Source organism: Emydura macquarii, unplaced genomic scaffold, assembly GCF_026122565.2.
Source record: "Emydura macquarii macquarii isolate MOO-44397 ecotype Brisbane River unplaced genomic scaffold, CSIRO-AGI_Emac_v2 contig_1119, whole genome shotgun sequence".
Taxonomy (NCBI): domain Eukaryota; kingdom Metazoa; phylum Chordata; order Testudines; family Chelidae; genus Emydura; species Emydura macquarii.
The window spans coordinates 20198633-20213464 of record NW_027131256.1 but is presented as its reverse complement, the minus strand read 5'-3'; the positions used below and the strand labels follow the sequence as shown (position 1 = coordinate 20213464).

Here is a 14832-nt window from a genome sequence, read left to right as displayed (position 1 = left end):
ATCTCCAGAATATTGGGCTGTGATTTTGCTGATGGTTCTACTTTTGTTTTACAGTTACTTGGCTTGTTTTTCTCCATTTTGTGTAATCTTATTCTGCAATAACTATTTTGGTCAATTTTCCCATGTAGAAAAATTAAAAATAGTTTCTTGCTTTCCAAACCTGCCACTGTAGACACTAGACAGTTGGAGTTGTGGGTGCTTTTTGGAAAAACTGCACTTGTAGCCCTGGCTGGCAACCTCAACTGCTAGCTTCTGTATTTAGGTAAAGATCAGGAAACCGAGTAAGGCACTTTCAAACTACAATTTTGGGTAGAACAGGAACCTGTGTAAGACATTTGAGTTTGAAAAGTTAGCATTCCCCTGCAAGTGTTATTGAACAAGCTGACTCTTTCCTAGGGAAACTAGATTTTCCAGAAATATTGCTCTCTTTTGCTTCCATTGCTAGCTACAGAGGTAAGAGGCCAGCAAAACACATTAGTTCTGAACTTGTGTAGTTATCTACACTGATAATCTTAACAAGTAGACAAGCCCTAAACTTTCAGTTTCCTTTCTTTTTAAATGTATTGGTCAAGTAAAATCTGTTACAAGCTGAAAATAGTCCCTGGTATCAGAAAGCCCCTTTCATGGTTCAGTTGTTACTGGATTGCAGGAGAACAAAGACAGGTGGAACTTGATCAATATCACTTGCAGAAGCATGTGAACTCTTTAAACTCAAATGTCTTAATGTATGTCCTGGTTTCTGGGGCAGTTGTGTATTGACTGAGGGTAATTGTAAATCTTGCCTGACTTGGGTGGGGAGAGATGAGAAGACTGCAAGACAGTTCCAGAAGTGAAAGGTTTACATGGGCCTCTTTTGTCCTAGTACTGAAACCCAGATTTCACCATATTCTGGTGAGCTGTATGTTAGATTTCACTGACATGATGGTATGTTCTAACCAGCACTATGTTATTTATTCTGTGACTGTCCCAGAAGCACAGCATGAGGTGACTCTGAGCTAATGTGACTCCTGACTCGTGCAGGGAGAGATGGGAAGGAATAGCTGAAGAACGGTGTGGTGTATTACAGTCCTTTGATGTCTGCTTTGGGTTTGAAGATATGGTTGTAGATTCAATGAGGCTGGTATCAGGGTTGGCTGGAGACTATAAAGGGGAGCTATATCTGTTCCTGAGATCAATGCAGTTATGTTGCTGCAGGTTTCAAGTCTGTAAGATCCGATCTTTAGTGAGGTTACAACTTTAGAGATTTGTCTTTCTACTCTGCAGTATTATAGGATAGTGCTGGCTGGTTGGCTTTTCATGTAATTCAGTGGTTGCTCCTTTTACCTGGCCATAACACAGTTCTATCAAAGCATCAGGGTTTGTCGCTAGTGAGAATAAAGTATCAATTTTGGAGTGGCTTTGTGATGTGGGCAACTGGGAGTCTCAGTTTAGACTGAGGAGACAAAGTCCACTTATGAACTAATTGGGAATAGAAGCCAGGTTTCCAGGGGTGAAAGTTTATTAATATCTAGGTGTACAACAGATCCTCAGGTCCCCAGATAGTAAAATTCCAGCTCAGTAAGTGTGGGTTGAAGAGGAAGATAAGGCTTTTCTTCACTGCACTTCCGAGGGCTATTTATGTACAGCAGTGGTTTCTTAGCATTGACCTGTTTATTCCAGCTCCTTCCTATTGGTGGCAATGAATCCTCTGTCCCCTATACAGGCAAGCAGTGTCTCATGGCTGATATTTCTTCCCACACTAATGTTAAGGGCATCTTGCTTGCTTTGTGTCTGAAAGGGAGATTTGTTCTGTGGCTTGGACCTGAAACAATGGATTGTTTTCTGTTATCATAATATCCACTGCTTTAGCAGAAAAAATCTACTTGCAGCACTGCAGCTATGTGTTCACATCACTGAATTGCCAGAAGACCTCTTGTGTGTTCCAAATAAACATTTGGTGGTAGGGACCCAAGGAAAGGAGTATTTTTTTGGCCTGTAGTTAGATTGTTTGTTTGTAGGGGAGAAGGGAAGCTCTGTCGCAACCCCTTGTTGAAATCCATCTGTTAGAGTGCTGTTTCTGTTCTGTTCTGTTGGTTTGATACAAGGGCTATGATGACAAGGCAGTCAGTAGTGCCAAACCTTCCCTGGCCCCTTAAACAAGTTTGTTCTGTAGGAGAATAAATAACTAGCACTTCTAGAGCACTCTACAGACTAACTCTTCTACAGAAGTTGAAGTTACTCTGAGCTGTATGCAGTCTTCGGGGCTTGCTTTCACTCTGAATGCCTTCCGCAGCCTTACCTCCCCAGGTTGTTTTGGACTATAAATATTCAAACCCAACTCCTCACCATGCTATCTAAGTGTCTGGAGGCTGCCTCAGTTTAAAATATTATAATCTGTCTTTAATAGAACTGACATTATAAGCTGTTTTCCAGTCCTGCTGTGTGAGGTGATCCAGTTCCCTCTCAGATTTAAACACTGATCTAATGGCAGGAACACACATGACAGTTGCTGCTACCATCTTCTCTTTTGTAAAATACTTTGAAGCTTAATGGTCCTCCTCTTTTGGAAGTGGGAAGGAAGGATGGGGAGACAGATCCCAGGCTGTATGACTGGCTGAACACATCTATCACTGGCTCAATAATGAGAAATCTTGGTAAACCGATCCTTCACCTGAAATGCTGTAGGAGTTAAAAGCTTTGGTAACGTTGTAAGTCAAACAATTCACATGTATTTCATCCATGATTTATCTAGGACTCCTGCTGAAGTGCGCCAGGGAGAGGTAACATTATGCCTCATACAATTAAGTGATGCACTTAGCCTAAAGGTTAATTGTTTTTTTCTGCTTCCTCATGAGTGGAGTTGAATTTGGTGTTTTGTTTTCGTTGCATCAGAGATTCTAAGTGTGGTGAGGAGCAGAGAGAGATGTTAACCAAACAGGAAACTGCTTAGCAGCTGGCCCAAAATCTTTAAGGTTCACTTCTCAAAAACTGCCAGTGGAAGTTGTAGCAATAAATACAAGGGAGCTTCCTACTATAGCATTGTCTCCCTGCTGCACTACAGGAAGCGTCTGTTGGCACGGAACACCCCATAACAAACACCACAAGGAAGGGGAAGCCAGGTCTAGCAGTACAACCTATCACCATGGGGTGATGCTGCTTTGTTGGTTCTCTTGTGTATTCCTGAAGGGGAACCAGTTCATCCCATGTTGCCTTTGTTTTGCTGGTCCTTGAATACAGCTCTTGACTCTTCCATTTTTCTTTTTCTTCTTCCCCACCCTAAACAGTCAGAGTATCAGCAGTGGAGGTGAAGACACCAGAGGAGCTCTTTGTGGAGAATGGGACAGAGGCAAGACTTCCATGTACATTTTCATCCCCAGAGGTGATCAGCAGTGCAGCTTCCATCTCCTGGAGCTTCCAATCAGAGGGAGCAACAACCCCTATATCAGTAAGAGCTGTTTGTCTGGGTTAATCCCACTGTTTGGGGCACGGCTGGGAGGGGAAAGTCTTCGGTATATTTCAGAAAGAACTCTTTGAGGTCAGTTCTGTTTTTCAGGTATGATTATAGAGCAGATCCCACTCCAGATTGCTGCTCCTTCACCCATCCCTCATGTAAAGCTTTTGTTTTTAGCTTGGCTTGAAATGTCACATCTAGAAGATGTACAAGCATTTGGTGACCGTGTCACATCCTGTGTTTAACATTGCTTCTCTTCTTGTTGCCATGTAGCTTGGTGTGGAAAAGGCCCAAATGGTGATATCTGATGCAGGGTGGTTAACACTGCAGCTCAGAATGAAACACCCAGACTTGATGGACTTGTGCTAGCTGGGTATGAGCTAGCCTACTAAAAGTAGCTCTGTAGACATTGTGGCTTTGGCACAGACTTGGGCTAGCCACCTGAACTCAAACCTAGGGGATCAGGCTGACTTGAGAGGCTGAGCTGCAACATCCACACAGCTATTTCTAGCACGCTAGCTTGAGCCCTGCTACTGACAGTCTGTTTCTGCCTGAGCTGGGGGCTTGTTCCCAGCTGTAGTGTAGACATACCCATTGGCTTGATCTTCGCCTAAAAATTTGATTGACCTAGGTACATTGCTCAGTGTTGTGAAAAATTTCACTGCCTGTGCGACATAGTTAGGTCGATTTAACCCCCACTGTAGTAGCAGGTAGGTCTAGCTATTGCTTCTCGAGGGGGTGGATTTACTACAATGACAGAAAAATCCCTTCAGTCTATGCTACATTGGCCTCGATTGCGCTGCTGTAGCACTTGTAGTGTATACATACTCTTAAAAAAAAGTTTAGAGTGTGCATCAAAAAGGTGCATAGCTAGGGAATGAGGGGGCTCAGAGCAGGGAGGAAGAACATGGGGGTGTGTTGGTGCAGTGCACTGGGTTTCGGAGGGTGCAAAGTGGGGGCCCTGTCCCTTTGTTGACTTTTGCTCCTTGGGGCTGTGCATTGGCACAGCTCCTGTTGGGCCAGCACATCCTAGACAACAATCCTTTATTGATGTAAACAATTCAGACACAACACATGAAAACCAGTTTGACTAGAGCTTTGAAGAACTGGGTTTCTTAGAGGCTTTCTATCATCCCTCAACAAATAAGGGATAGCCGCGGACTGGGATCGGGAACAGGTAATGAGCATGTGAAGTGCATGGGATAGGGACTGCATGTGCACTCTCCTGCCTCCATCTGGTACGTGCACTCTTCACAGCCCCCCTCCACCCCCGCCCCTCCCAGCCCCTCCTTCTCATGGCCCCTGCAAGTTTACCAGAGGTGCGGAGTGCAAGGGTGAGGGTGGAGCTTGGGGGTGTATTTGAGTTTGAAGCAGTGTATGTGGGAGTACCTGCAGGGTTTGGAGCAGCAGGGTTTGTGGGAGGGATCAGCAATGGATCTGATGGAGGGAATGTTGGAGCAGTGTCAGAGCAGTGGTGGGGGGCAATGGAGAAGGTGTTGGAGTAGTGCAGGGAAGTGTGGGGAGGAAAGGAGGAGTCAGAGCTATACAATGGGGGATATTGGTTGGCTTCATCTGCCTCCCCAAATTCCCCTACATACATGCCCTTCTGTTTTTCCCCACTGACTCCATGCTAGTTCCTTCACTGTTCCCACCTCCTCTTTCCAGCTCCTCAACTTGCAGATGCCATGCTGACACCTGCTACTCTTTGGTGAGGTGAGCTGAGGAGGGAGAAGTGGGCTGTACTGGAGATGAGATGATGCTGGGGCAGGGACGTCACTAGCATGCAGCCAGTGCATTTTGCAGCCTGATAATCTTGCCATGGACCAGAGCAGTGGAGGGAGAGAGCTGAGCTGTTAGATGGGAATGTAGAAAAATTATTATTTGTCATGGTTCTCCTCCTCCTCCTCCTCCCCCTCCACCCCAACCAAAAAAAAAAAAAGCCCCAAAACTTCATTAACGCAGTTAAAGTTGCCCAGTGGAGTCTTGTGCCCTTCTGGGATGTGGCTAAATTTAAATTTCTGAAAATCAAGAAATGAAGAGTTAAGGTTTATACCATCGCTGCAATGTAGCCTTACCTCTACTCTCCTTGAGCGATGCCTGCACACACAGACTAGCTTGGGCCTAACAGATGCTACAGAACACTCTGGGAATAGAGCACATGATCACTGGAGGACAAAGTCTAATACCTTCTCTTTGCTATGACAGACCTCTAATTTAGGTCAGGCATAGCATACAGGACCTGCCGATTCCACACAAATTATGCAGACTTGCTAAATATTACCACCGCTTGCCTGAGAATTTTTTCCGAGTTGCCACCTTCACTTACCCCTCACCCGGTCTTGGGGACCACAATCATGCATATTACCAGAGTTCTGACAGTCCCCATGGCAAGACCCCTGTGCACCTCTGCTGGCACAAACTACAGAATTGAATGCTGAAATGAGGTATGCTTGATCCCAGAAGATCACATGTATCTCTCTTCATAGCGTAATGACAACTCTTCCCTCTATTCAGCTACACTTACCACAGTGAATGCAGCTGGAGTGCAAGCAGATAAATGCAGATTCAAATCTTGAACAAGTAACGATACCTTTATGTAGTCCTTCATGTCTACTAATGACACCAACCTTACTGAACCATTCCCATTGGCTGTTGTCAGCTGCAGGCCACAGAGCTAAGGTTGCATTGCAGGAGTGGCATGCTACTTAACTCAATTCCTGGTTTTCAGAGAATTAAGTTTGATCAGTCTCCATATTCTGGAAGTTCATTGGCAACGTTAACTCCTCACTTTTAGTGTTAACTTGCTATTTTGCACTTAAATCATGTTTTAATATTGCAGTTTGAACATTTCTGAATTTTCTGTTTTCTGTATTTAAACAGTCAGATTTAATGTTATGCTAGCAAAACCTGCCTTCTTAAATTAACTTTTTAAAAAATGTTGGGAGGGAAAACCCCTTCACCACCACACACCAGCCAAAACCTTTTCAGGCTTAGCTCCCTTCCTCCATCACATAGATTGTTAACCTCTACATACCTGAACATGCAAGTATTTAATACTCATCTTGCATAGTAGCAGCACCTAGATGCCTCCATCAGAATTGTGTCTCCATCAGAATTGTGTCCTCACTCTGCTAGGTGATGTATAAACACATTATTCTAGTAAGGATTGTCTTAGGCAGTGGTTCACGACTTTTTCCATTAAAGAACCCCAGGATCATTTCCCATCTACCTGGGAAGTGGAATCCCCCTCCTGTTTAGCAATACAAGAAGGGCAGGGTGGTTGTGACTTGACATCTGTGTGTGAACCCTTCTTTAGCATCACAATATCCAGGTTGAGACCCCTGGCCCTAAAATAAATAAAAATAAAATAAAATAATTTGCAGTCTGATGGGGATGGTGGGCTTGAAGGCTAAGCCATAGTGTGGCTACTTGAATGTGTGATCAGTGGAGTGACAGCATGCTTGCTACAATCTGCAAAACTAGAAATTGCAGGCCTCTCTGGAGGAATTTCTAGTCCTCCCCCTAATATGGTATTGAAAAGGGCCCAGCAGATCTGATGATGCTATAATAGTGAAGGAGGGTGTAAGCTTTGCAGCCGTCTTATGTGGATGTTCTTACACACTCTCCTCCCTGGCTGCAGTTCTTCCATTACTCTCAAGGGAATCCGTACCCTGGGAAGGACACACCATTTAAGAACAGGATCAGTTGGGCTGGAGACCTTAACAAGAAAGATGCATCAGTCAGCATAGCAAATGTGCAGTTCCAGGACAACGGCACTTACTTCTGCGATGTCAAGAACCCACCTGACATAGTCGTCAAGCCAGGAAAAATCCGACTTAGAGTCGTGCAGAGAGGTACCTCCCCTCACTAACTCTTCTTTCCTTTAGGTGTCATTCTGGGCCTGGGAGAGACTTTTGGTTTTATCTCTATTCTCCAAAGCCCTAACAGCCACTCACAGGCTTTGTTGTCAAAGTTAATTTTTAAACACTGAAGATACCAGGCTTGCCCAGTTTTTCTTATTCCCTGCATGGTATTCCCATATCCGAATCCTTGGCATGCCCTAAAGTCTGCAAACAAATCCCATTTCTCTTGCATGACTGTCATAGAGCCAACAGGCTTCTGAAGGCGTGAAGTGGGGTGTGGGTTTGGTTACATCATGCAGGAAACTAACATTTGGTCTGTCTTCATATTGGTGAAATAGATGCTTGGTCCATGCTGTTTAAATTCCAGGTGATGGAAGTCACTTCTCTCATAGATCAGGAACTAAACGTGCGGAGATTTTGAAGAGATCTAAAGAAGACCTGTGATTGTCTGTATGTTAAGGCAATTACCACTCCTAGAGCACAAGAAAGTGGAGCTCATCCAACTTCCTAAATAGTTATTAGGAAGTAAAAAATGTTTAACAGGTTTACAAGTCATTACCATGTAAACATCAGAAAGGAACACTAATAATTAACAACACTGAGCTAATCTCTGTTCATACAGTAATGTTTCTCTAATCAAGTATCTCAATTTAGCGGGGTGTTACATTACAGATGACACAAAGTTTATGTATCTCTCTGAGCTACTCTAAGGTCATGTCTACATTTGAGAGCTTACAGTGGCGCAGCTGTAAGATCTGTAGTGTAGCCACTGTAAGCTGACGAGAGAGCACATAATTAATCCACCTCCAAGAAGTGGCAGTAGCTATGTTGGCAAGAGAAGCTCTCCCACTGATATAGCACCGTCCACACCGGCGTTTATGTTGGTTTAACACATATTCCTTGGCGGGGGGGAGGGGGGTTGATTTATTCACACCCCTGAGTGACAAGTTATACTGACATAAGTGATAGTGTAGACATAGCCTAAGACTTCCATGCATCCAAGAAACCACTTCCATCTTTCAATACAAACCACTTCCTACTGTGTGCTTATGACTTTTGACATGTAAAAGTGACATGGGAGGCAGCTATTGAATTGATCCTGATGAAATCATGAAGCGAAATCCTTTCTTTCAGTAATATATTAAGGTTGGAAGAAGTCAAGCATATGCTTTGTTCTCTGGGGAACAGGAATAAGACACAAACTTTGGTTGTGGGGTGTAATTGGAACAAATTGTGAAGTAGGATGGGTGTCTATTTCTCCGAAGTTCATTACTACTTCAGGGATTCAGAAGAATTTATAATGCACAGCGCTTGTCACAGTTCAAGGCAACTGCACCTGTATTTCCCCTCTATAGTTCACCAAGGACATCCACTCTCAGGCATGTAGCTCCCCATCTGTCCTTTCTCTGCTCATTCCTTCCTGACTGGGGTATTTTTCCAGGTTGCACAGTTCCCTGCCTACACTGTGAATGCCCCAGCAAGTCAAATTGCCTGAGCAGGCCTGCTTTACATTTCTCCTTAGAGGCTGTAAACAGCATAAGTGCCTATAATTATAACGTACCACCCAGCTTTTCATAAGCCAGGACATTTATTTGTAAGGTGAAAGCATTACAGAGAAAACATATACGTGTAGGTTTTTATACTAATAAGCTTACCAGAGATCACCCCATCCCTAACTAGGGCTCTGGTAGGAGTCAGTCTTTCAAAGCCCATCAAGGGGTTTTTATAAGTTCATAACTTGGTTCAGAACAAGCACACACGTGAGTCTGAGTCTCTTCTTTATACAGGTTGGGCCTCTCATCTTGCCTTCATGTAAAAGGTGTTCAGAAGACAAAGGTCCCCTTCTCAGGGTGAAGTTTCAAAAGGCTGTTTGTTTTTTTTTTGCATAATTGGACGGGATACATTTGCATACACCTTCCCCTAGAAATTTCCTGGGAAATGTGCTGAACTTTAAAAGTTCATTCTTGACTGGCATATTTTCATATAGTCCGTTGAATCGCATAACACTTCCCACGGTTTACATTAGTGATGTCTCCCCCTCCCTCCCTAGAGACAGCACAGTCCCATAATAATAGATAAATACCTGAAATTTTAGTACAATGAATTGCTAAGACTTAATTCAGTAAAGCTTGTCTGGGATATTGCAGGAAATTGTGGTATATGTCACAATGCTGTCTAAATCATTGGGGAATAAAGAGGAGAATTGATCACAATCTTGGTGGAGCATGAACCCTAGACCTACACTAACAAATTTTTACCAGTGTGATCTCCTGACAGGCTTGTAACACCACACCTCAATCTTCACCATTGCTACTTATAGTGCACAGGTGTTCACACCACTTCTGGAATTACACTTGCTCTGTGCAAGGCTATTGTCCACCACCAGTGCAGTGCAGCGCTAGCATAGGCAGCCAGGGCTGATTATGTAGCTGCATTGGTTTAGTTGGTCTTCCCAATGGCATCCCACAATGCTCCTTGGCTGACCACTTTTATAGCTGAGAGCACCTTCACTGTCATGTCAAGTTGGCTGCATGCTCTGGAGTGTCACTCTAGAGCCTAAAATGTCTGAGTCCATGTGAAGCAGTGGAAACAGCTACAAGCATGGATGAGAGCGCTCTTTGTTCAGAATATCACCAGCGTCTGATTTGACTTGCGTACTCCCCAAGCTTCACCTCACCTAAAAACTACTTGCTTACAAAATCAGACATAAAAATACAAAAGTTACAACACACTATTACTGAAATATTGCTTAATTTCTCACTTTTTACCATATAATTATAAAATAAATCAATTGGAATATAACTATTATACTTATATTTCAAAGTATAGTATGTAGAGTAGTATAAGCAAGTCATTGTCTGTATGAAATTTTAGTTTGTACTGACTTTGCTAGTGCTTTTTATGTAGCCTGTTGTAAAACTAGGCAAATATCTAGATGAGTTGATGTACTCCCTAGAAGACTGCTGCATACCCCTGGTTGAGGGCCACTGTCCTAGACCATTTGATTTCAGAGATAACTCAACCAATTACCACTCTTGCTCTACAGCTAATCTTCATACAACAATTTCATTGGTTGTATTAGGAAGACTGCACAGATGGTGGATTATATGGCTCACCTGCCATCTCCACAAATCTCCTAGCACAACCAGCATATGCCATAGCTCCAGACACGCACAGCCCCATCTCATTCACCACCAGCAACTTTCCCAGCACAGCACGACCAGCACACACAATAACTCCGAACATCACTCTGAAGCCTAGAATGTCTGAATTAGTGTGAAATAATGGGAATAGCTTCAAGGATGGCTTGAGAGCTCTTTTTGTTCAGAATCTCACCAGGTTCAGTCATCACTGGGATTGACATTTTTGGCTTTTTTATGCATAACCTCATGAACTACCCCGAGTGTAGTGAGATCAATATGGAGTTAATTAATAAGAGCATTGATATGCATATTCATGATTATAGACCTTGTCTGTGCACAAGATTCACAGGTTTTACTATTTGCTTTTAGGTGTAGCTACACTAGTGCAAATCCCTCTGTGGGCCCTTGATTTGAGAGGTTTATATCAATTTAGCTTAATTTAGTAAATTAACTGGGGCTTGCACCAGATTAATTAAATCACTTTTATAAAAAACACATTTATTTCAATCAGTGCATCTTCTTATGCAGACAAGGCCTGTGGCCAACTTTCTTTCCTTTCTCTCCTATCAGGCACTCAATAATTCAAAGTCTATATAAAGTAGATCAATTTGATAGTTACTGTAATTTTTAAAGATAGATATAATAAAAGCTACCTACACTGGATCCCTTCCAGTCTGAAAAATCTTTGTTGCCGTGGCAACCTTAAGCAGAAAGAGGCTGGTGTTCATTAAGAACATATATGTAACTGATCACCAACAGGTGTTACAATTTTTTTGTGATATATTGACTCTAATGCAAAACCTTTGAAGAAACACTAAACAGTGAATGCCTGTGTGGCCATAGGGCGGTCATCTGCTGATAAACAGTCACACAAACAGCTTGGTATTCAAAAGTAATTTTAAACTTACAACTGAAATAAAGAATAATCAGGAGTGGAGACAAAGGTGTGCAGTTCCTTTGTCTGTTACTTCAGTTAATTGTTTCATCTTGCTGACAGTTGCTCATTATGAAGTGGTATAAAGTGGACATTTGCAGAGTGTCTTGGGTATTTCTTTGAACTTCAGAATGAATAGAAAGAGGCCCCACAATTGTCGCAGGTCCTGAGGAAGAGTTCTGTAGCTCGAAAACTTGTCTCTCATCAACAGAAGTTATTCCTATGAAAGATATCACCACACCTACCTTATATCTGTAACATCTTGCGCCCAATATAGCTATAACAACATTGCATACAGCATGTAGCTGAGTTCTGTAAATGATTTACAAGTATGCTTTATACATTTGTTTTAATTACAAATTTAACCATAGTTTTTAGCAATAATACTATTTAAGTAAGTGAGAGCTAAGGTTTAAAGAACTTGTTGCATTAATTTAGCCTCACTCTATGACAGAAAAGGGGTCACAGCAAGGTTTGCTCTTGATACAGAAAGACACTGAGTAATAGCAATTTGGAAGTGATGCATTTTGTGGTTTCAAGCTCCCAGACTCTCAGTTAAGAGCGGAATAACTCTTAATTGGCTTGTAAACAAAAGATTTTACCATTGTTTGAACACTTGGGTATTGGTGGCATCAAAACCTACAATACTTGTAAATTTCAGATGAATTAGGAGTAGTTTTAAATTGTTACCTGCATATTTGGGAGTGAAAGTCATTTTAGCTGGGAGTATTATTAGGAAGGGTAACATTTGAATTAAATTGACAACTTTTTAAACGAAACTGTAACATTGTAAAGCAAAATGTTTTTTAAATTTAGGCTTGAGTTATAGGCAATTCCACCAATGTTGCAGTTCAACCAGTTATTTTTTTAATTGACAAGTTGATAAGGATGTATACTACAGATTCATAGTTCTGTGTTGGTACCCAAACCACAAGCTCAAAATAGGGTGGAAGTAGGGTAGCTTACCTGTAGAAGACTGTCATAACTGTCAAATGCATTTCATAGATTTTAACATTCTGGTTAAATTAGTTCTTTTAGATCTTAACACTGTCATCTAGCATCTTGCTTTCTGTAACTCATTTTTAAAATTTCTGTTCTGGCAAATAAAACTCATATCTTAAAACAGTGCTAAAGAACAAAATCCAGAGAATCATGACAAGCTTGATATCACTGGTTAATTAAACACATTTAATGTGGTTGGTTTTTTTCTGTTTTTTTTAAATATCCTTCTCACTAAGGACACAAGTGTAATGAGAAACAACTTTTAATTTATTTTAAAACATGATTCTTTGGGATTTTTCTGAATTACACAAGACAATCAGTGGTGGGTTAGCAGGCATACAGCGACACTTCTTGCATCTGTGTGCTTTATTGCGAGTTTGCCAGGGCTGTCTGGGTGCTGCCTCAGCAGCATCTCCCACTGTAAGATGTGAAAACAAGAACAAGGGGACTCGTGCCTTCCATGTACACCACAGTAAATCCACTGCTCTCTGCATGGTGCTCAAGCACCCACCCATCCTTCATCTCTCCCCTTCTGCCTGTGAGAAGTGATGCATCCTCTGAGGCTCCTCTCCCTTAAGTGGGGAATGAACTCAGTGGACCACATGGAAGGGCCTAGAGAGGCCAGATGGCTCCCATCTCTAGTTCCTAAAAGGAGACTGAGGGAAAATAGTTCAGCTGCAAAAGAAGAACAAACAAGATTAAAACTAAACGATGGAAAGAATAAAAATCTGCTCATCACTGCTTTCTGCACAGACCCCCCAAAAGTTGAGTGCCCATTATAAAATAAGAATCAGTGATTTTGGCACTGGGTGCAGAAGACTTATCATGACATCTGCTAGAGTGATGGCGTAGCCCTTACAATGAATGGACAGCTCATGCAGGAAGCCAGGGGCAAAACAAAATGTGGACAGGACCAAATGCAAAAATATTCCATAGACTAAGTGCACCTGCACAGGGAGATGTACTGGGCAATGCAATCTGAGGTACAGCAACCTATAGACACAACAGTGCTTGCTTTATGTGAACATAGTACATCATGAGCATCTGAAACAAATGCCTAAGGTGGATGCTCTGCAACTTTGAAATCTGACTAGTTCAGCTGTACCTGGGGTAGACTGCAGTGATGTAGTTATCTAAAGTAGATGCAACCCTGGACTATGTCATGTTCAAACTCTTATAGCCTTAATTGGAGGCCTTGAAACAAGTGAAGGGTATGGAAAACCTTACAATGATGTATCATAGCATTTCCAAACAGAGGTATAGTTAATACATTCAGACTTCCATTATAAACCATCTTTGTACTCATTTTGGTTTTTCTTCTTCTGGCTGTTCTTGCTTGGCCTTGTTCAAAAGATGTATGTTGGAGAAAATTTGAGCAAATTAATATTGTCACTCTTCTGATAACTTGAAAAGGAACATTACAGATATGTCAATGATGTATTAAGTTTCAGGGAGCAGCGCTAGTAAAGGTTCGAAGTAATCTTGCTTTGGTCACATGTATACTTTTGGATTATAGTTGTGCTGTATGCATGCTACTTACATAATATGTAGCTGTTGCATAGCACTTGTCAGTAGATTTCAATATGTGTTAAGTCCATTCCTTTCCTCAGATATGCCTGCTCTTTCCAACTGATCTCAATGGGAGTTGCACAGATGTACCTGAGAACGAAGTAATGTGTGACATATGTTAAGGTTCTTGCTGTACAGTTCTGTTCTTCCTGATTTCTGAATGGTTAAAATGCAAGCTCTATCCTTGGTTTATGGAAACTTTTGTTCTTTTGTAATGTACTCAGAATGCATGCTCAGAACAGACAGGACTCTGCTTGTCCTTGGCTAGCTTTTCCGTTCGTGCTGCATGCTTTCGCTCTATATAACTGCCTCCTTCTCTGAAAGAATCTAAAGGAGGAAGGAGGCTTTTTGTGGCTCACGGTTTTACTAACTAGAGAGTGAAGCAAAATGTTGATCTTTCCCGCCCCTCCCAGACAATCTGCCTGCATTCCCCACTGGCGTGGTGGTAGCGATAGCCATTGGTGTGACTCTTGGTGTCTTGCTGCTCGTCGCTGTTCTCGTGTGTGTCGTCAGAAAGAAGAACTCTAAAAAGCATTACTCTGGGTAAGAGATCACACTTTTTACCAGTGTTGGGGGGAGGTGGGGAAGAATGAAAGGACCACAGGTGGCTGAGAGGAGTCAGGAGTCATTTCAGCCAAGTCCTATCTTCAGCTGGCCATCATGACCTCTGCAAAGGGATGTAGTACCACGAGGAGAACTAGTCTGGTAGGATGACCATTCCCCAGTTATCAGTGCTCTCTAGGCTTATGCATTATTGTTGATATCTTTCTTTGTAATACACTTTAAAGGACAAATCTACCCTCGAGTTGTTTCATTACAATGCAAACAGAAGACAGTTTGATCTAGAAAAGAAGATAAGATGTTTCAATCAGTACTGAAAAACAGCTGCTC

General features: G+C 42.2%; 1 protein-coding gene across 3 annotated transcripts in view; it reads left to right on the top strand.

The window, feature by feature from the left end:
- Positions 1–14832, top strand: part of MPZL1 (myelin protein zero like 1) — a 45626-nt gene that overhangs the window by 13963 nt on the left and 16831 nt on the right. For all 3 annotated transcript variants that reach the window (XM_067546276.1, XM_067546278.1, XM_067546277.1), the window contains exons 2-4: positions 3264–3424; positions 7071–7284; positions 14355–14484. In XM_067546276.1, coding sequence (XP_067402377.1) covers positions 3264–3424; positions 7071–7284; positions 14355–14484 — 505 coding nt within the window. The remainder of the gene's footprint in view (positions 1–3263; positions 3425–7070; positions 7285–14354; positions 14485–14832) is intronic.